The following is a 21,274-nucleotide window of genomic DNA, read 5'->3' as shown; positions in this document are numbered from 1 at the left end:
GTTCTCAGATGTCTCACTCTGTCTCTTTTTAAAGGGAGGTGTGTGTGTGTGTGTGTGTGTGTGCGCGCGTGTGTGTATGTGTGTGTAGAGGGAGGACAGTTCACTCAGAGCAGCTGTGCCTAAAGGAACCAGGGATCCAGGTATGCAAGGAATGTGTACAAGCCACTGAGCCTCCTCCCCTCCAGCAGTTAACATCTTTTAATGAAAACCTCAGTCACTGGAACTGTTTCTAGTTGTACCTGGAGTGGTGGTTTGCCCCTCCCCACTCTAGGATGCCTAGAGCAGAAGTTTCTAAAAGTATAAAAACAAATAGCTTCATGGATTAGTGAATAAAAGCTTATATCACACAAACCAATAAATAAATACATATTTTTAAAAGATTAAAAATAGTAATGTTTCTTCTAGAGCACAGCAAGTCTTTCTTGACTGGGTCAGGTAGAGAAAACAGAAGCTGTTTAGTTCCTACAGTCTTGGTTTCAAGTGTTCAACTTTATCATCTTAGGGCAAAAGCACCATACACAATGCACAAATAAAGCATGTCTGGCCAGGGGATTGTCAGTTTTGCTTATCTTTTCAAAGAATCAGCTTATTATTGTTCCATCAATTTTGGGGGCTACCAGGGTTATTGCTAGGGCTCAGTGCTGGCACTACAAACCCACCACTCCCTGAAGGCACTTTTTCCTTATTTATTTATCTATTTTTTTTTTAATTTTTACTAGGTAGGACAGAGAGAAATTGAGAGAGGATGGAGAAATAGAGAGAGGGAGAGAAAGACAGACACCTGCACACCTGCTTCACTGCTCATGAAGTGAATCTCCTGCAGGTGGGAAGTGAGGGCTTGAACCCTGGTCCTTGTACATAGTGATATGTAAGTTTAACCAGGTGTGCCACTGTCTGGCCCCCTTCATTGATTTTTTTTTTTGTATATTTTATTTTTGTTTTCAATGCTGTTGGTTTCTGCTCTATTTTTTATTATTTTGTTCCTTCTGCTTGCTTTGGGTTTCCTCTGTTCTTCTTTTTCTAAATCCACTGGGTGACAAGTCAAGCTGTTTAAATTTTTCTTGCATTTCCATGTTGGTTTAGATGTATTCTATCAACACAACAGCCTTTGGGAAAAGAGGGGAAGGAATGGGTGGTGGTGAGGGGAGGGCTTTGCTGTCCTGGTGTCTGCACTAAGTTCAGGGGGTGCTGTGATACAATTTCCTGAGCACAGGATGGTGGGAAAGAGCCTAAGCCGTTAGTGAGAATGTTTTGTAGACAACTATAATGGGGAATAGTGACGACATGTCCACAACTATGCTGAAAACTATTAAACTTCCTTCGATAAAATGTGAAGAGAGCAAGAAGGAAAGAGAAAAGAAGGAAAGAAGGAATGGAGGAAAGAAGGATGAGTGGGAGATAGAGAAAGAGAGACTGGGTTCCACTAAACCCTGATTTACAAAACAGGTGGCCAAATAAATTTTGTCTAGGGACCATAGCTTTCTGACTCTTGGAGAAACCCTGAATAATTCATACAAGTAAGTGTGAACAAAACACCTTAAGTTTTCTACATGTTATTGCCATGAAGCAAGCAAGCTATTGAAGGTGGATCTCAAAAGTGAGAGTGATGGACTGTGTGTGATGATGTCTGTACTAAGTCCAGAGGATGCTGTGATGCTACTTCCTACGCACAGAAATCCGTTTCCTGTAATACGACTGCCCGCCTCCCTCCACGCCCTCCACTGAGACCAACCCATCCAGGTGGGATTTACCTCGGCTGGCTCGACTGCGAGTGCGCACCCCTAGCACAGGCGTGGCATCCTCCACAGCCGGGGACGAGGTCTTCAGCACAGCCTTCATGTTCTCATGCTCTGCGGCGTCTTCAGCATAGCTCAAGCCCTGTGGCTGGCTCGGAGGCACAGGGGAACCGCCAGAGAATTTGCCAGTCTGCAAGATCAAAGGGAGGTTAGGTTCTGAGGGCACACTCTACAAAGCCAACACAAGCTTATAGAATATTCTTTGAAGGAAAAACCTTCTCATCCCTGTGTCTCTTTTGTTGTTGTACATCTTGAAGGCACTCCTAGTGGCAGTTCCCAATGAATTAATGGAAGGACACCCATGCATACAAGAAGTTCTCTTAGCAGAAAGAAAAGCCCTGGTCCCACGAAGATCAAACCCATCTACTCTCTCACCGCCCCCCCCTCTTGAATTTTGGCTCACTGCTTGGCAGACATAAACTCTGGGAAAAATTGAGAAATAAAATATGTTTCTCACACCAGTGTTTTGACAGAGTAAAAAAATTACTCATATCACAAATTAAGTGAATTTTATTATTTTTTTAGTGCCAGAAAGCAATTAAAATATTGTCAATTATTTCTTATGATGGTAGTTTTCAAAGTAGGGTTCAGTTACAGATTCATCCATGGCTAAGATCTGGGAAGGACTTTTCAGATCCAGTTGTACTTCTCTTTTTAATTAATCAATTTCTTAAACATTTTTTATTTAATAAAAGAGAGTTAGAAAAAGATAACAGTGGTCCAGAAGGTTGCACAGTGGTAAAGGTATTAGACTCTTGAGCTTGAGGTCCTGAGTTCAATCCCTGGTAGCACATGTACCAGAGTGATGTCTGGTTCTTTCTCTCTCTCTTCCTATCTTTCTCATTAATTAATAAATAAAATCCTTAAAAAAGTAAAATAAACACTTAGCTGTGTCTTTAAAAATGGGAAAGAGGAGGAGACAGAAATAAAGGGAGAAGGAAGGAAGGAAGGAAAGAAAGAAAGAAAGAAAGAAAGAAAGAAAGAAAGAAAGAAAGAAAGAAAAAGAAGTAACACAGAAAGAATAATCAGAACACTGCTCAGCCCTGGCTTCTGTTGGTGCTGAGGACTGAACCTGGGACCTTTTGCATAACCATTATGCTATTTTGCCAGCCCTGTACCTCTCTCTACAGAGAAAGAAACTGAATTCCTCTGAGATTAAATGCCTTGCCAAAGGTTCCAAGGAGATTAGTTCAGTTTCAGGGTCCAGATTAGAACATGACACAGCAATTCACACTGAAACCAAGTTTGACAACACTCATTACTTCTGGCTGTGCCCAACATTTAGCTGTCTTAATAAGCGTTATCTGCACATGATGATGCCCTCTAATTCTAACTGAACAAAGAGGGCATCTATGTTTTACAGGAGGTATGTTAGAACATTGGCCCATATGTACACAATGTCAAACATCTGGATGAAAATCAAGAGTCAGTTACATTAGTATTTGCAAAGAGCAGTTCAATTGATTCTGGACTTTTTTTCATCTAGTTCCTCTGTCATGGTAACAGAAGCCGCCCCACATATGTAGCTTGTGCCATCTGCAATGCTCCTGCCTCATCTGCCAGAGCTGCAACTTGGTCTCTGGATCTGGCATCTGCACTAGAGTCAGGAGGAAGAGTCCCTGTCATCCCATCCCATCAGCACACACTAATCTCAGTGGCTCCAAGAGCTGCCACTGGAGGAAATGAGCTCAAGTCATAGGCTAAGTAATCACAGCTGTTGACCATGGTTCTGGTCTGGCTCTTAGCCACTGCCCCACTTCTCCCTCGGTTTGGGGGCTCTGTGTGTGATTACCAGCTCTTATACTTGAGCTTCCAAGGTGCTCAGACAGAGGTTTTAAGGAAAATTCTCTGCCTATCTTCCCAGGGACAGGGAGAGGTCAGTTGAACTTGCCACTATTGAAAGGGCCTGGGATTCAGGGTCAGCTTGGAAAATGTAGCTACCACCTTTGGCCCCTGATATGCACAGCAGTAGGGATGTTAGTGATCACACACAAAAACCAACCAGAAAATGTACATGCGTGGTTTAGTGCTCTAAATAGTGCTGATGGTTCATGCTGCTTATGTTAGCCAGTCATGACTACACACGGGGGAAGGTCAAATGTGGCATAATAAGCGTACCTCGACTTCATCTTCTTCATCAGTCTACCCAAGAGGACAGAATAGGATGGAAAAGACAGAAGGGATTCTTAGAAGTCACAGAGATCAGCAAAGACAGATAAGACCTTCTCAAAGTCATGGCAAGTAAGTTCCAAATGATGAGTCTGTTCTCCACAATCAGGGTACATCCTCTTTGATTTGGAAGCTACTTGCACAGGGCCACTCTCTTCAGGTGAACATTGGAGTCTCACAAAACCAATCCTGACCAAAAGTCAGGAGGGATCCATGGGGCTCCAGGACAATCTTCCCAGGCTGTCCACGAGGCTGGTAACTGGCTGACCTGCCTCCCTAACCACTACAGACCTCACAGTTCTAGCTGTGGGCCTCGCTCAGCTAGTGATGTCTTGCAGAATCTACTACCATCTGGTGGTCAACAGGCCTTAGGAGGTGGATAAGCCTCCAGCTGCCTGAGTCTGCCCATCATCTGTCATTCTTCCTGCTCATCTTGAGTGTTGGATCCCGTTCTGTCTAGGCTGCCAGACTTGGGTCTAGGCCAATCCTCCCACACAATAGTCAGACATGTCAAATGTAACAACTGTCTCCCAAAGAGTGGTTCATCTAAATGTTCTCCACAGAAACATGAAATCAAGTTTTGTTTAAAATCTTGCCTCATGGGTTGACTCTCTGCACATGCCATACCTCTAATTATCACCAGATAAACTTCTTTACATAGCTCTGAATAAAATACCCCTTCTTTTGAAATCAGTTGGGGGCAAGGAGAAGTTGTGTCAATTACTTCATTTTTAAATCAAACACACCATCGATTTAAGTGTTTCTATTGGGGTTACAAGTCATGCCAGCAGATTAGACACAATTCTTTGAGAACTGACTATATTTTGTGGTACAATGAAAAATGCTTCTAGTTTACCAGGTTTCACTCTCTTCCTGCCAAAAGGCATCTTAATAAGAGATAACAGTCCTACTTTTTCTTTTTATCCTAGAGCATATATATTTAACCAGGATGGCTGAAATTTGGGAGTGCTTTATTTTTTCTTAGTCAGTCAACACCTGTACAAGGTGCTACAGCTGGTGGACAAGATTCCTACTGAGTAGGAGGAGGTATGTCACTATCCCACTGAATAGCTCTCAAGATTACCAGTATTTGAAAAAAAACACTTTATTTTAATGAGAGAGAGAGAGAGAGATACAGAGAGAAAGACTAGAGCATTGCTCAGCTCTATCTTATGATGGTACTAGGGACTGAATGTGGGACCTGGGTGCCTCACGCATGGGAGTCTTTTGCCTAATCATTATGTTGTCTTCTCAGGCTCCATTTTCTTTTCCTTTCCCTTTCTTTCTTTCTTTCTTTCTTTCTTTCTTTCTTTCTTTCTTTCTCTTTTTTTTTTACAGAATAGTATACAGGGATGAAAAGAGGTAAAGGATCTCTCCCAGGACTGCCATAACCTCCAAGATTGAGTCTGGGAAGAGAAAGCCTGAATTCTTGCAGGATTCCTAGAGTCTGATGAAAGTGGAAAGACCTGCATTATCATCTGTGTCATTCCTTTTATCAATTTGACAGCGTATTTAATTTCCATAAAACTAAGAAATATCTGTTCATTTAAAAACATTCACATGAAACAGTGAAAAGAAGAAACAGTTGAAGGCATATTTGATATACATGGTAACAAAAAAAAGCTGTATTAAAATATGTAGAGAACTATAATTTAATTAGGAAAGAGTATACAGACAATGGAGGGGTGAGCAAAGACTTAAACAGGTATTTTATAAAAGAAACCCAAGTAACGAGTAATCCAGATCAAAAGTGTTAAAATTAGGAGCATGACTATGCCATTCTTTTGACAAGAGCTAGCTCCTGATCCAGAGATCAAGAACTGTACAGTTTCTTAGTGACCTTTACCTAGGAGGGTCCATGGATGACAGGAAAAGAGGCCTTTTGCATATTCAGAAGCAGAGAAACAGACAGAAATATGTGAGCAGATATCTACAGGGCTGACTCCAAACATAGCAGATTTCACCCAGATTTCAAATTTTCTTCAAAAATTGTTCCCTCCTCTCAGCCTAAAACTATCTCTGCTTAACTGCTACCACTTCCACTCTCATTCCACTCAGCAGCTATATTAAAAATTACTGACTCCACAGTTTTCTCTGAAAATCATTTCCAGTTCTATTGTTCAGCTCAGAAAAAAACCAGCTAACCCTTCGGTCCCTGGCACACATAGCATGAGACTCAATGTATTGCCTGATTTTTTTTTTCTTAATAGTTAAAGTTATATATTATGCTGTTTTCTAGATCACAACAAATCATAAGATTCTTGGAATACAAGTTAGACTTTTAATCCACTCATTTCTTTTTCTTTTTTTTTAAACCAGAGCACTGTTCAGCTCTGGCTTATAGTGGGGCAGGGAACTGACCTGGGACTATGGAGCCTCAGGCATGAGAGTCTGTTTGCAAAACCATTTTGTTCCCTACCCCCCACTCCCTGACCTATTTCACTCATTTCTTTATTCTGCTTTAAATTACAATATCCTCTTCTCCCAGCAGATGGCAATCTCTCTACATGAATTATGAAAAACCAGGATCTATGGTGGGGATAAACCCTGAACCTGCACCCTGTCCACATTTTAATGAGAATTTAAATATTTTTTTGAATCAAACCCTAGGCACATTTATCTCTGTTTATAAACAGGAAAGCAAACATTTCTAGAGGAAGACAGAATTTTAGAATTAGTGGGATCTGTAAAAAGAAATCTCAAGAATTTGGCAAGCAACTGTGATGTGTTTTCATAATTGTAAGCATATTGGGCTTGTATTCTTCACTCTCCAGTGTGTCTCATTTCCACAAAAAGTAAGCAACCCCCTTTTAAAACTTATAAAAATAACCGTTTGGGATACAGTGTGGGACACAGTTTGCCCATGTGGATTCAGTTTGTCTCACTGTTTTCCAGGAAGCTTAGGATCCTCTTGAACCCAGATTTCTGGAGAGGAGATGCAAATTGTCAGTTGATGTCACTAAAACTGAAGGCTGTAGGGGCTGCAGAGAAGGTTACTGGCTGTAGAAAAGTGACTTCACTAATCCCTAAGGACTCCCCCCAACTCCAAGGAAACGGGCAGCTTGGGTTATAAGAGAATTAGTTCACCCCCCTCCCCCACAAACCCAGAGAAATGACTTAAAATTACAACACCATTTTAAAGACAACAAGTTCAGTCTCCTTGTGAAAGGTAAATGGCTTAGGGAAGTAGACGGTGACCAAATGCCCTGCTTTTCTTACTACTTGAACACCCTTCTGGGTACAGAAGACAGCTTCACTGAAGTCTTTCGAAGGAATTTCATTCCTGCTCAAAAAAGAAATCTGCCTGGCTTCAGTCCAGCTGAGACTTGCCCAGGCTGAAGGGACTCTCTTTATCTATTCCATTCTCTGCATTACTGAGAGCCAGTGTGCTTTGCAAACACACACACACACACACACACACACACTTCACAAAGGTATTTCTGATAGAGGCACACAGACTATGTTTCTTTGTCTGACTCTAGCATCTTCACACATTCCTTCCCATCCACTAAGTAATGCATCTCCCATCTGAATACCCACTATCCCCAAAGACTGGGTGGGTCCAGGGCTGAAGTGGAAGAGACAGGGGGAAGAGCTCAGGAGTAGGAAAAGCAGGGGAGTGTGCAGGGACTCCTCCCCCGCCTGCCCCCCCTCAAAGGGACCTTGGAGAGTTCTTGCTAAGGCCTTCACCTTCCTCTGGAATTTCCTATCTTGCTAGTCTGTAAGTCAAGGGCTTGCCAAGAGCCCATCAGTCAAGTTGTTGAGCAATAACATCAAGTGTTTCTTTCTTTCTCTCTCCCTGTTGATCAATATTTTTATTATTTTATTTTATTTTATTTTTTTACCAGAGCACTGCTCAGCTCTGGCTTATGGTGGTGCGGAGAATTGAACCTGGGACTCTGGAGCCTCAGGCATGAGAGTCTCTTTGCATAACCATTATGCTATCTACCCCCACCCCTGATCAATATTATCATAGTAAGCTAATGTATTTTCCCAGGATGGAACTAACATACAAACATTAAATTAATCAAACCTTCATGTGCTTTTCATCAAGTGTTTCTCTATCCAGAGGCTTAGCACTAGTGATCTCTATATGTCACACACCCACGGCACTGTTAGGAGGATTTAGCTTTTGAATGAACTGCCAGACTAATAATTGGTTTCCTAGAATAAGTGGCATTGTCACTTATAAGTTTCTTATTTTCCAATTTACTTACATCACAGATTCTGAAAATGGAACCAAACATTCAATAGCAGTGGCATCATACAATACTTTAACACAGATTAGACAAAGGCTACAGGTACTTCCACCAGTCACCCATCCAGACTGTTACAGGCTCAAGTTCCTTATTTGTTATTTAGCAGATTTGCACAAGAACAGTAGAGGGACAGATTAAGAGTGCTTTCTAAAAGAGCAATGTTTTTCATAATAAGAAAAAAACACCACAGCCCCTAAATTGTGAGGCTGTCTTCCAGTTGATGACCCTGCCAAACCAGTGACATAAGGAGACTGCATTCACAAAACTTACATCAGTGATCATCTTGCCTCTAGTCTTGTTTCTTTCTCTGTGGTTGGCCCGTTTCTGTTTTTGCTGCAAAACCCTCTCCCTGGTTGTCCGGTACTCCAGTGCAAATTCACTAATGACCCTGCAGAATTTGTTGATGTTCACTTCCCGAATGGCATACGGTGGGTGCCCCATAAAAAGCAAAAAGGCATGGAACCTGCAGCGGAAAAACAACAGCAGCCAAGGCTTCAGCTTTAAGAAACAAAAATCAACCATCTAAATACTTCCTGTAAGAAATCACTCAAAGACAATGACAATGTTTCTCATTCCTGGGACTTTGCAATTGAAGAGTAAAAATGCAACTAGACATGAGGTTTTAGATTCAGTTTTTTACTGATAGAGGTTTGCAAAAGTGCTTCCAAAGCTTTCTGAGTAAACATTGTTAAATGCTACCTTGCAGGATTACATGCAATCCTAACCAGAACAATGCATCAAGCAAACAGCACAAAATTATACATTTATTTCAGCTATTTTAATTTGAAATATTAGACGGTGGCACACCCAGTTAAGTGCACATAGCGCTAAATTCAAGGACCCACGCAACGATCTGGGTTTGAGCCCCCAGGTCCCCACCTGCAAGGGGTCCACTTTTTGAGCAGTGAAGCAGGTCTTCAGGTGTCTATCTTCCCCATCCCTCTCAATTTCTCTCTGTCTTATCCAAAAAAAGGGGGGCCACCAGGAGCAGTGGATTGCACCAAGCCCCAGCAATAACCCTGGAGGCGAGGGAGGGAGGGAGGGAAGGAGGGAGGGAGAGAGAGAGAGAGAGAGAGAGAGAAAGAGAGAGAGAGGAACTTAAAATATTAGTTTTGATGTATATGATGTATAGTGTGTGAAAGAATTAAAGTACGTACAGCAGCATCCAATTTTTAGTCATCAGGAAATAACAAAAAGATACTAAGAACCACAGAAACATGCTTTGTATCATATAGGTTATATCACTATTTTTAGGGAAGAAAACTGTTCTTATTCCCCGAATTTGTATTTTGAATAGGGGTTTTCATCTATCTTCTTTAAAAATGTAATGCTTTCAAAACAAATGCAGGAAAAAAATGCAGGGTCACCACTGAATTACCTTTACAGTCCAACTTTTATTCCATATTTTTGAGGAGGACAGTGAGAAAAAGGAGAGGAGAGGAGGAAAAGAGGGAAGGGGAGGGGAGGGGAGGAGAGGAACGCAAGTACTGCTCCACCATTTATGTAGCCGTCTTGGTGCTGTCCATGGTACTCCCAAGATGTGAAAATAACCCGTGAGTGCCTGAAAAGATGTGCAGTGTCATTTTGTCATGAGAGGACTATCAGTCAAAACCCAAATGAGATAATATTTCATCTTTCCAAATGTTGGTATAAACGAAAATGCACATCATTGCAAGTATCGGGGCTGATGGGAACATAACATAGTCCAGTTGCTATAGAAAAGACCAGCCATTGCTAAATGTGAAACACAGAACTACTATATAACATATATATATATATATATATATATATATATACAGTGTTATATATATATAACATATATATACACACAGTGTTACTCATAAAAACCACACAGTGAATAAATTCAAATGTTCATCAACAAATAATCAAGGGCCAATGAAATAGCACACTTAGATTGTATGCTGCTTTGCCATGTGTCCCATCCAGGTTTGAGTCCAGCTCCTATCACTGAAGGAGGCTTCAGTACTCTGGTTTCTCTCCCTCCCCCATGTTCTCTCTCAGCCTCGATCTAAAAGATTTCACCAAAGTGGATCCTATATAGCTGCCCCCTCTAACCTCTGAGCACATCTACTATAACCCCAGACATCGGGGACTCCTTTGGGTTCCTTAACAAGTCCACTTCTGGGCCTCAGCAGCACCCACCCCCTGTCATGTGTGTAAGGTCCCCCTAGGGTGACATAGATGGAAGCCCTGAGCTTCTACAGGGCCCATAGGGAAAGCTGGGGAACCCATTTCTTGGAGGACCACAGGCTCCAAGGCATGCAATACCAGCTGCTCCCTGTGTCCAGAACATGTCCCCCTCATCCCACAGGTTTCTCCCCAAATGTCACCTGGACAGAGAAACCTATTTTGTATTTTCCTTATTTTGTAAGGCAGAACCAACTTGTGACTCTCTGGCCCTTTACCAGTATGAGAACAAAGGAGGTCTGTGTCCACTCCCAACCCCGATACCCCAGGAGGCCCTGCATTGGGGTCAGGTCTGCTGAGAGGCTAAGAGGATACTGAGGGTAAGAGGGATGCCTGTCTCACAATAAGGCCTATGGGCTGGATTAAGTGGTTTCAGCACAAAATGAATGACTCACAAGGGGGAGAGGTATTTGCAGCCACGTGAAGCAAGGAGACAAGAAGACATGACCCAAGGGCCAGACAGTGGTGCACCCAGTGGAGTGCACAGGTGTCATTTACAAGGGTCCAGGTTTAAGCTCACAGACCCCACCTGTGGGAGGAAACTTCCTGAGAGGTGAAACACACACACACACACACACACACACACACACACACACACACACACACACACACTGTACGGCCACTAAGAGTGGTAGATTTATCTTGCACACATGGAGGCAGGGAGATAACCCTCATGACAAGAAGGAAGGAAGGAAGGAAGGAAGGAAGGAAGGAAGGAAGGAAGGAAGGGAGGGAGGGAGGGAGGGAGGGAGGGAGGGAGGGAGGGGGGGGAGACAAAGGAAGGAAGATGAAGGGAGTGGGGGATCCTGGGTGGTGTCTAGGGGATGCCAGGGAAAATGGAGGTACAGGCTCAGAGCTGCAGAGTCTTAGGGAATAGATAAAGCAGAGTGCAGATCTGATTACTGTGCCCTTCAGCTCTCAATACATGGCATTTCCCCCGGGGTCAAGCCTGCTCTGGCACCTCCAGTCCCCTTGGGAATCTGCTCACCTGGACGATAGTTGCTCTTACGTGACTTGGACTCCAGTCTGTTCCACATAGGCCATCCCATGGGTGAGTAGGCAGGGTATGTCAGAAGTACACTGTGGTTGTGGTGGGTAGTAAAAAGGGCCTATGCTGACCTGTCCAGTTGGGGGTGAGAGATCCCCATGGGCACTACCTGTCTGAGAACCCATGCTCCATTCCCACCACAGGATACAGAAGAAAAAAAAAAAAGAAAGAAAAGAAAAGAAAAAAGAAAAGAAAAGAAGAGAAGAGAAAAGAAAAGAAAAGAAAAGAAAAGAAAAGAAAAGAAAAGAAAAGAAAAGAAAAGAAAAGAAAAGAAAAGAAAAGAAAAAAGCCAGTTTGGAAACAAGGTAACAGGAAGGAGTTGAAGTCTTAAGACTAAACATTTAGGAGCCAAAAATCTCTAGCTGTTTACGTCACTGTAGGTTTACCTACAGTTTACCAGACTGCTCTCAGGCCAGGCAGGGGTCACCAAGGAGCTGCACAAACTGTGAAGGGAAAGGAAGGCTTCTTCTCTGCACACTGGAGTGGGTGAGATTAAGTGTGCAGTTGTGCTGCCACCTGTAACGGTTTGAATGAACTCCTTGGAAGTCGCCGTCTTTATACAGTGTAGTGTTTGTGTAACAAGCTACTCCTCTTTCGAGAGTGCCCTGTGACATCAGTCATCTATTAGACAGGCGGAAATGTAGCTTCCTGTGGCTCAGGAGGTGACAAAGTAGAGACAGCATTGGACTCTCAAATCACGAGGGTCTTGAGTTCCATACCCAGCGTTGCACATGCCAGAGTTGATACTCTGGTTCTTTTTCACCCAAAATAAATAAATAAATAAATAAATAAATAAACATTTTTTTCAAGGGAGGAAAAAAAAGTGGAGGATTACCTACTTGCAGTTTTCTGAAGCCTCATGTTCTGGCTAATTTGCAAACCCAGGATAGTTCTATGTAGTAGGGACATTTTCAATCATAGTGGACTGAGGCTATGGCCCTGAGAATCCCGAGGGAGGGGGAGGAAGGAGGGAGCACAACTCTTAGGGCTCTCAGTCCCTAAGTCTCCTTTCAGCAACATATCCACACTTTACTTTTTTCCTTGGGGTTCTGCCAGTGACTGTGCTTGACTCCCAGGGTCCTCTGATATAGACTGGTGGACACTTAACTTACCCTTCTCTTAGCCATATCCTGTTTACTACAGCAATTTATTTATTACTGGAGAGAGAAATTGAGAAGGGAGGGGGAAATAGAGAGGGAAAGAGACAGAGAGACACCTGCAGCTCTACTTCACCATTTGTGAAGCTTCCCCCCTGCAGGTGGGGACCAGGGACTTGAACCTAGGTCCTTGCATACTGTAATGTAACCTAACTAACTACAATAAATTCCTGGCTCAACCTGGGTATCCCCACCACCTCACCCCCAGTAAGATGGCCTACATGAACAGACTGGAATTCAGGTCACAGAAGAACAACCAGGGTGAACACATCAGCCAGGTAACTAGCTTCCCAAGGAGGACAAGGCAGCAGAGCAGACATTTTGTGCTTCACACACATGGTCTGTAGTTGAAGGAACAGATGTATCACTGAAGGGAGTTTTTATCTGTCAGGGATGGAGTGGTTACTGTGACCAGGCATAATAGCTTTACAAGACTTGCATAAAATTGCTCTGGTTTCATGACATTCCAAATGGAAACTATTTGTTTATTTGAGGAGATTTTTTTTTTTTAAGTTGGAAATTGCCTGAATCACTCAAAGCATGGTGGGCCAAAGCAGTTCACATTCCCTGCCCTCCCTTTACAACCTTATTAAAAGCACAGTGAATTCTGATTTCAATGAGGAATTGGACAAACTCTTGAATAAGATCTGCCGATCCAGAGGGCAGCAGCCATGTTTAGACAAAGTGCAGGGAGGGGGACTCACAGGCAGATGGTGTAGGGATGATCAGAGACAGCAACCTGTAGGGGAGAGTCTGCTCTTCACTCCTATTCTGACACTTAAAGACGGTCCATCTTCCCCTTCAATAGGCTGGATCCAGACTCAGGAGAAATGAACAGGACACAGGGGATGGGGAGGGGTGGGGGTGGGAGTGTGTGGGATGTAGTCAAATTGTCAGAGATCTTGCTGGTGCAATTCCTGACCCAGTAGGTGTTTTCTGGATGACATTCTCTTGAAATCACTTCCAGTCCCCCTCTAGTACTAAACTTATTGATGTGTGTATGAGTGTGTACAAAAAAAAATTAAGTATCCACAAGACTATTAAATATGTGTACCAAAGGTGTACCTATCAGGCACCAAGAGTTAACACAACAGTCTTTGCAATTTTACCCTTTAATCTTGGTTTGCAAAATATTTTTTCTTTTTAAAAAAATATTGTATTTAATCTATTTTTGGATAGAGAGAGAGAGAAATTGAGAGGAAGGGAAAGATAGAGTTGAAGATATGAAAAAGGGAAAAGCAAAGACCCACAGCCCTGAAGCTTTCCTGCCCCTGAAGGTGGGGAATAGGGGCTTGAACCCAGGTCCTTGCATACTGTAAGGTGTGTGCTATACTGAGTGTGCCACCGCCTGGTCCCTGTAGAAAATTTTTGGCATGTTGCTTCCACGAGGTATTCTAACCACTTACCTGTTAATTATCCGTCGGTGGACAATCTTTAAAATTATGATTCGCTCTGCACAGTCTTTGAGAAACTCTGACATGCGTTGTTTCAAAACAGGTTTCATTTCATGTTTCGCAATTGCCTTGAGGTGATCCCATGAAGCTTTGCATCTTCTCTCCATCTGACATAAATTATCCTGAAGTTGATCAAAGTCAACCTGAAAATCAGAGAGGGAACATTGCAAAAGCTTTGAAACAACTGGACACCAACCTGAACCAAAAAAAAAAAAACAAAACAAAACAAAAAAAAAAAACCAAGCTGCCTCTGGGAAGAAACCAACATCAAAATCAAATTTACATCTTGAAATACAAACTTATTATGGCTGCAAAATCATCCACATGTGTATTTGCCATTATCTCAACATCACATTATTCAATGATAAAACTGTTCTCCAAGTGACCCCAGTACAAGTGTCACCTTTTTTTTGTTTTGTATTTTTCTGTATTTGGAAAGAAATCTTAGAAAAATTGAAGGGAACTGTAAATTAAAACATATCAAGGAACTGCAGTACAAGATGGACTTAGCAGATGTCTCATGACATTTTTTCAAAGCCCTGTTGCTCTCCAGAGATGATATTTCATTTGAGGTTGGAGGGACACACTTGAGTCATGCAAGGATGGCTCTGAGAATGTGGGGCCAGCTAAGGGGCAGCCAACTTATCTTTTCACCATGATCCCTTGAACACTATGTGATCAACTATTTATCTACTCAGTCACTCAACCAACACTTGTGGAATAACTAATATATGCCAGTTCCCATACTAGGTTCTAAGAAGACAAAGGCAAGCTCTGCATGGGACAAAACTGTTGGTCTCAAAGAGGTTCACTTGATAAGCTGAGAGGAGGAGGAGGGGAGGGAAGATAAGAAAGAGGGGACCAGGTGGTGGCACACCTGGTTAAGTGCACACACTAGTAGTGCGAAAGGATCGAGGTTCAAGCCCTGATTCCCACCTGTAGGGGAAAGCTTTATGAGTGGTAAAGTAGAGCTGCAGGTGTCTCTCTGACTCTTCTTCTCTTTCTCCTCATCCCCTCTCAATTTCTGTCTCTATTGAATAATATATAAATAATTTTTTAAAAAAAGATAAGAAAGAGGGAAGGGGGTGGCAGAATTATGTGAAAGATAATAAATGAATCGCCAGTACTTAAATGCTGATAATCGTACTCATGAGAGCAGCCCCTGAAGGTGAGAGTCCAAGAGAACTTGCTAGAATGGTCTAAAACTCTAGTCCCAAGCTCAGAAAGACAATAGGGAAGATCAGTTCTATACAGGCTGATCCTGTGTGAGGAGCTGTCCTGAAATGTACAGGGGGATTGGACTTAAAAGCATGAGATCCTAAGTTTGACCCAGGATCACATGTACTAGGTTCTCTGGTTCCCTCTCTCTCTCTCTTTCATGTTAATAAATAAAAAAGATATAGAATAGATATCCATTTCCAAATATTCAGTGGAGCTGAGGGAAAAAAGATCTGCCTGAGTGGATAAAAAATGCAGACTTAGAAAAGAGGGATGAGAGTTCAAAGGACTGTCAGATAAAATTATGGTGGTTATTGGGATAAAGAGAAAAGGAGAGTTAGAGGAATAGATAGGGAGTTTTTCTGACAATGAGAGAATACTGAAAATATGGTGGTTGATATGATAAGTTGTGTACAGAGATGTAAAACCATATTTCTGAAATTTCTTGGTCTTATAAACCAATGTTAAAAATAGAAAAATCTAGTTTTCTAAGCCACTGGGTCTATGGTACTTTGCCAAAGCATCACTAGGAAATAAATAAGTGTCTCAAGCCACCAGCTTTTGGAGTGACTTGTTAGACAGCTGTAGATGACTAAGACAAACAGATACAACAGGAGGGGTGGGAGCCTGCACCTCTCTCTGGAGAAGAGTCATGGGGTCCAGTCAGTGATCACAGTTGTTCTTTGAAAGTCAGACTGAAGTCTCAACACACTGCAGGGACATGTGAGATCCTCTTCCTCCAGAGGGGGCCTGGCATGTCCTCTCCTCTGTCTATTCCCAACCACTCCTGGCAGAACAGAATTCTCCAGATAACAGGGCAACTTGTTTTTTGGGGTTTGCAATGGTGATGCCCAAAGTGTCACACACAAGAGGATGGAGCAAAGGCTTCCTTAGACCCTTCCTCCACAGAAGGGTCTCTCAAGGATCAAAAAGACTTTGAGACTGAGAAGTAGTGGTAGATGCCTTCCTGGCCTCCTGCTGCAAGTTACAGGGTCCAGTCATCTTTAATCATCACCAAGGTTAGTGTAGCTATCAAAGGCCACCTGCAGTTTTAGCTTGTGTGGCTAGTGTTAGACAAGGACTAGTTAAGCTTGATATGAAGGATAGGAAGGAGGGAGAAGATTCAGCAGGGCTGGCCAACTTTTGTTATAAGCAGCTTCCATGTAGGGAAAGGTCCTGAACAGAACAGAGGCCAATGTAAAAAAGAAAGAAAGAAAGAAAGAAAAAAAGAAAGAAAGAAAGAAAGAAAGAAAGAAAGGGAGAAAGAAAGGAAGGAAGGAAGGAAGGAAGGAAAGAAGGAAGGAAGAAAGAAAGAAAGAAAGAAAGAAAGAAAGAAAGAAAGAAAAAAAGAAATTTGTTCTGGGTTTTTCTGATTTGTTCTGGATGGCTCTAGAAACAGGTCCAAGGTGAAGGGGATCCAGTCAGTCAGGCAGACTTTGTCTCTAGCAGTGAAGCTAGACAAAATTGCCCTCTGAGAAGGTGTTCATGGGGGTGTGACAGCAGCAATGGAAGGAATGACCACTCGTTAGAACATTCAGAGGGGCGTTTTGTCTTCATAAGGGCAGTGAAGTAACTATCTCTCAGGACTTCAGAAAAGTGCCGAACACAGAGAAACGCGGTAAGCATTGCCTGAGAAACCGGTACCTGTCTGCGTCTTAAAAAGCCTGTTATCAGGGCTGGACAGTGTACAACTGACAGAGTGTACACATTACAAAGTGCTAGGACATGGGTTTAACTCCCAGTCACCACCACCTTCACAAGTGGTGAAGCAGTGTTGCAAGTGTCTCTCTTTTACTCTACCTTTCTCCTTCCCTCTTTCCTCTTGATTTCTCTCTATTCCTATCCTATAAATATTTTTTAAAGGCAGATGACTCAAGAAAAAAAAGGAGGAGGAGGAGGGAGAGGAAGAGGAGAAGGCTGTCATTATTTCTCAGATGGGTCATTCTTCTGCCTCCAAACTGGCTGCCCACCCAGGACAACTGGGGGTCCATGCTGGCTGAATCTGCAAGCCTGTTGCAAGACCTGTTTCACTGTTCACAAAATGCTCCCCCTGCAGGTGGGGAGCTGGGGGCTCCAACCTGGGTCCTTGCACATGGTGATGAGTGCTCTTAACTGGGTGTGCCATTGCCAGGCCCCTGAAATGATCTTAGCAAAGCCTCTTCCCTACCCCTTCCTCTTCTGCCCATTCCTCATCTCAACTGACTCCAGCTCAGAGCTAAAGGCCACTCTGTGCCCAGTTCCTCAGCTCTGTCTGTATTTCTGGGAGGAGTGGAGGCATCCCAGTGGCCTGGCTTCTGTGTCCTAGCCCAGCCCCTCCCCCTGACTTTCCTGTTACCCCAAGACCTTCATATCCACATGTTCTGTGCATGAGGGAGGTCTTTGGGGCTGTCAGTCTCTGTGATCCTCCTATGTTGGTGACAGATGGACATCCAGCTATTCTTGCAGTGTTTCTCCTTTCTTCCTTTTGAAATTTATTTGTTTGGTGCCAGGCTACAGCACACTTGGTTGAGTGTTCATGTTACAATGCACAAGGATCCATGTTTGAGTCCCCAGTCCTCACCTGCAGGGTGTAGGCTTCAGGAGTGGTGAAGCAATGCTAAAGATATCTCTCCATCTCTTTTCCGCTCTGTCTCCCCCTTCCTTTCAATTTCTGGCTGTCTCTATCCAATAAATAAGTAAAGATAATAAAAAATAAATAAACAGAAAATTTATTTATTTGGACAGAGAGAAATTGATAGGGGAAGAGGGGATAGAGAGGAAGAAAACAAGACTACTGTAGCATTTCTTCAGATCTAGTGAAGCTACCTGCAGGTGAGGACTGGGGGCTTGAACTGGGTCCTTACACATGGAAACCTGTACACTCAACCAGGTGTGCACCATCTGCTCCTTTGAGCCCCCCCCCCCTCTATTTCTCTCTCTCTCTCCAAAGCATCCCTCTGGTACATGTGATCCTGAATCAAACTTAGGATCTCATGCTTTTAAGTCCAAACCCCCTGTGCATTTCAGGACAGATCCTCACACAGGACCAGCCTGTGTAGAACTGATCTTCCCTATTGTCTTTCTGAGCTTGGGACTAGTGGTTTAGACCATTCTAGCAAGTTCTCTTTGACTCTCACCTCCAGGGGCTGCTCTCATGAGCACAGTTATCTACAGAAACCTGTAGAGATTTTCAATCTGCAGTAGCTTTAAGAACTCTCACAGACATGGCAGTGCTACACAGTACTTCCAGCCCTTTAAAAGTGCTCTCTCTGTGTGAAGGTCACAGGATGGCCATGTGTGCCCTCTCATTTCTGGCTCCACACCTCACTCTGGAGGAGCCACACTGCATTGTTCTGACAGTTTAAACCATCTAAAACAAGATCTGGAAAATCCAGCCTGACAAGTAACAGTAGAGGCAGGGGCCAGGACTGCAGTGGCAAGCTTGCCTCTCCTACCTCAGATGGAAAGAATCTGGTGCAGAACCGGAGATGGGAAAACCATCTTAAAAGGCCCATTCAGAATGGCATTAAACAAGTCATATTCACAGACTCTATGGCAGAGGGACTGGCAAAGACCCTGCATCTGAGTGAGAGCCTGGCACCATGCTCCAGGGCCCACAAACCTACCTTGGCTGACCTGGTGACGGCCCCAATCTCTGAGTACAGATCCGAGCTGTCTGGGAAGTTTTCCACCACCATGGTGCACATGTGATGGAGAAGTGACTGCTTGTGTACGGTGTCTTTGACTTCTGGAACCTTCTCAAGGTAGCTAAGTTCAAATGCTTTGGCCTGTTTGGTGAAGACATGACATAAAAGACACAGAGAGTCTGGGACTGTGGTGTATTGCACCAAAGCAAAGGACTCTGGGGAAGGGGAGGGAAAGTGTGGAGAGGCTGTTGGATCCTGGTGCATGATGGTATAAAAGAACCTAAGTTGGGGGTGAGAATGTTTGGCAGACACCTATCAGGGGGGTGGTGAGAAACTGTACCCATTTATCAACAAGTACACTATAAACCAGTAAGCCCCCAGAAGGTGGTAAGAAAAAAAAAGCCCCTCAGGCTACAGACCACACCGTTTTTGACTCATCACATGACTAGCCAGACAGAGAATGAAGTGAACCTCTAGCCCCTTCTCACAAGGGCTGTCCCAATGTGCCACCAATCAGGGTGCTGTGAGGCTGAGTCTTTGTCATCCGGTGTTTACTCCTTTCTCCCTAGGCTCTGTTGCTCTTCTACTTCCTGCCTAAGGACAGAGCAGTTTTCACAAGTGTGTTTCTGTATGGAATTCTACCCCTCTTACCAAACAGTCTTGTCAATCATTATTAAATCACTAATAAATTAAAAGTATGTTCATAATGCATTTGAGCACAAGCATTTGGGCAAGGAACTATGAACTAAAAAAAAAAAAAAGAGAGTAGAAAAAATTATCTTCAGTGTCAATTTTGACAGTGGCCAAGTGTTATAAGGAATCTTGTGCTCATTTTTCTTATTTTTAGACAGATACAGATTAGAATAGAGCAACCCAGATATTTTTTTTTAAAAAAAAACCTAATTCTACATTTTCAGCAAAAAAAAAAAAAAAAAAGAAAGAAAGAAAAGAAAATTGTCTGCTCAGTTGTGCATGAAGAACCAGAAGTATAATTTCCACTAGCAAATGATGGACAAGAATTTTATGATCAGGAAAACAGAAGGATGAGGGATGGGACAGACTTACGTTAGTTCCATTTAGAAAGTTGCCAATGGCTAAGAGAGTGGACAGGATAAAGCCCAAAGTTTTATTGTTCTCCAGTTGGTCTATTCCTTCCTTCAGGTCCAAAAGTGGTTCTGCTACTTCCTTTCAATAAAAACAACAACAAAACAAAACAAATAAAAAAAAAGATAATAAAGAATGTATAATCTGGCTTCTCTTTGTACTTTTTCATTTTGGGTACAAAGTAATAACAATAGACTTCTTTCTTGTAGAAGGCAACCCCATGTGAGGACATGCTCCTAGATAAAGAAAGAATCAAAGGGGGCCAGGTGGTGGCACACCTGGTTAAGTGCACACATTACAGTGCGCAACGACCAGGGTTCAAGCTCCTGGTCCCCACCTGCAGAGGGAAAGCTTCATGGTTCTTAAAAAAAAAAAAAAAAAAGAAAGAACCAAGGGTCACAGGGTGAGAGTATAATCTCCAAACTTTCCCCATTGGTGACCATATGGGTGGATATCTGTGTCAATGCCAATTTCTTTTTTCTTTTTCTTTCCTCCAGGGTTATCTCTGGGGTTTGGTGCCATCACTACAAATACACTGCTGGTGGCCATTTTTTTTTTCTTTTTCATTTTATTGGATAGGACAAAGAATGAAACTGAGAGGGGTGGTGGGGACAGAAAGGAAGAAACATAGACACCTGCATACCTGCTTCACCACTCAAGAAGCAGACTCCCTGCAGGTGGGGAGCTGGGCTGGGGTGGGGGTGTTGAACCCAGATTCTTGCATGGGTCCTTGTGCTTAGTACTGTGTGTGCTTAGTAACTGGGTGTGCCACTGCCCGGCCCCCTCTTCTTTTATTCCTACATAACCTCCAAGCTCAAACAAAACCATTAGGTCATACCCACCTCCTCTCAATGTTTCTCTGTCCAAGGCTGACATTTTTATACTCTTCCTTCACATCCAGACAGATGACATTGGAATTGTGGCTTCACTGGCCCTGACCACCCAGCTCTCTCCTCTCTTCTCTGGGCCCTCCTGTGACCTCTTAGTCTGGTGTTACTGAATGCCACCATCTTCATGACTCCTCCTGCCTTCATGACCCCCTTACTCTGATGTCCAGCTTTCACTGTGCCCTCATGGTCTCAGTCTCCCCTTTCCTCTCTGTTACCCCCATTCCCATGTCTGTACTAAAACTTCCACCAGTCTATATCCCAAAGCCAGAAGTCTAGCTTCTGCCAGGTTGACCCTGCCTATCCTCAAGAAAGGTTGACCCAATCATCTGCTTTCTCCATGACAAG

At 43.1% G+C, this 21,274-nt stretch overlaps 1 protein-coding gene across 18 annotated transcripts in view; it reads right to left on the bottom strand.

The window, feature by feature from the left end:
• FHOD3 (formin homology 2 domain containing 3) overlaps positions 1 to 21,274 on the bottom strand; it is a 588,579-nt gene that overhangs the window by 17,145 nt on the left and 550,160 nt on the right. For 13 of the 18 annotated variants that reach the window (XM_060173747.1, XM_060173744.1, XM_060173740.1 and 10 more), the window contains 6 exons: positions 20,001 to 20,120; positions 18,915 to 19,076; positions 14,044 to 14,234; positions 8,495 to 8,687; positions 3,915 to 3,938; positions 1,752 to 1,926 (listed from right to left, as the gene is read on the bottom strand). In XM_060173747.1, coding sequence (XP_060029730.1) covers positions 1,752 to 1,926; positions 3,915 to 3,938; positions 8,495 to 8,687; positions 14,044 to 14,234; positions 18,915 to 19,076; positions 20,001 to 20,120 — 865 coding nt within the window. The remainder of the gene's footprint in view (positions 1 to 1,751; positions 1,927 to 3,914; positions 3,939 to 8,494; positions 8,688 to 14,043; positions 14,235 to 18,914; positions 19,077 to 20,000; positions 20,121 to 21,274) is intronic. The other 5 variants (XM_060173742.1, XM_060173754.1, XM_060173755.1 and 2 more) reach the window with 1 other exon arrangement.

This window comes from Erinaceus europaeus, chromosome 15, assembly GCF_950295315.1.
Source record: "Erinaceus europaeus chromosome 15, mEriEur2.1, whole genome shotgun sequence".
Taxonomy (NCBI): domain Eukaryota; kingdom Metazoa; phylum Chordata; class Mammalia; order Eulipotyphla; family Erinaceidae; genus Erinaceus; species Erinaceus europaeus.
The sequence above is the reverse complement of the archived record's forward strand: the minus strand, read 5'-3'. Positions and strand labels throughout refer to the sequence as shown.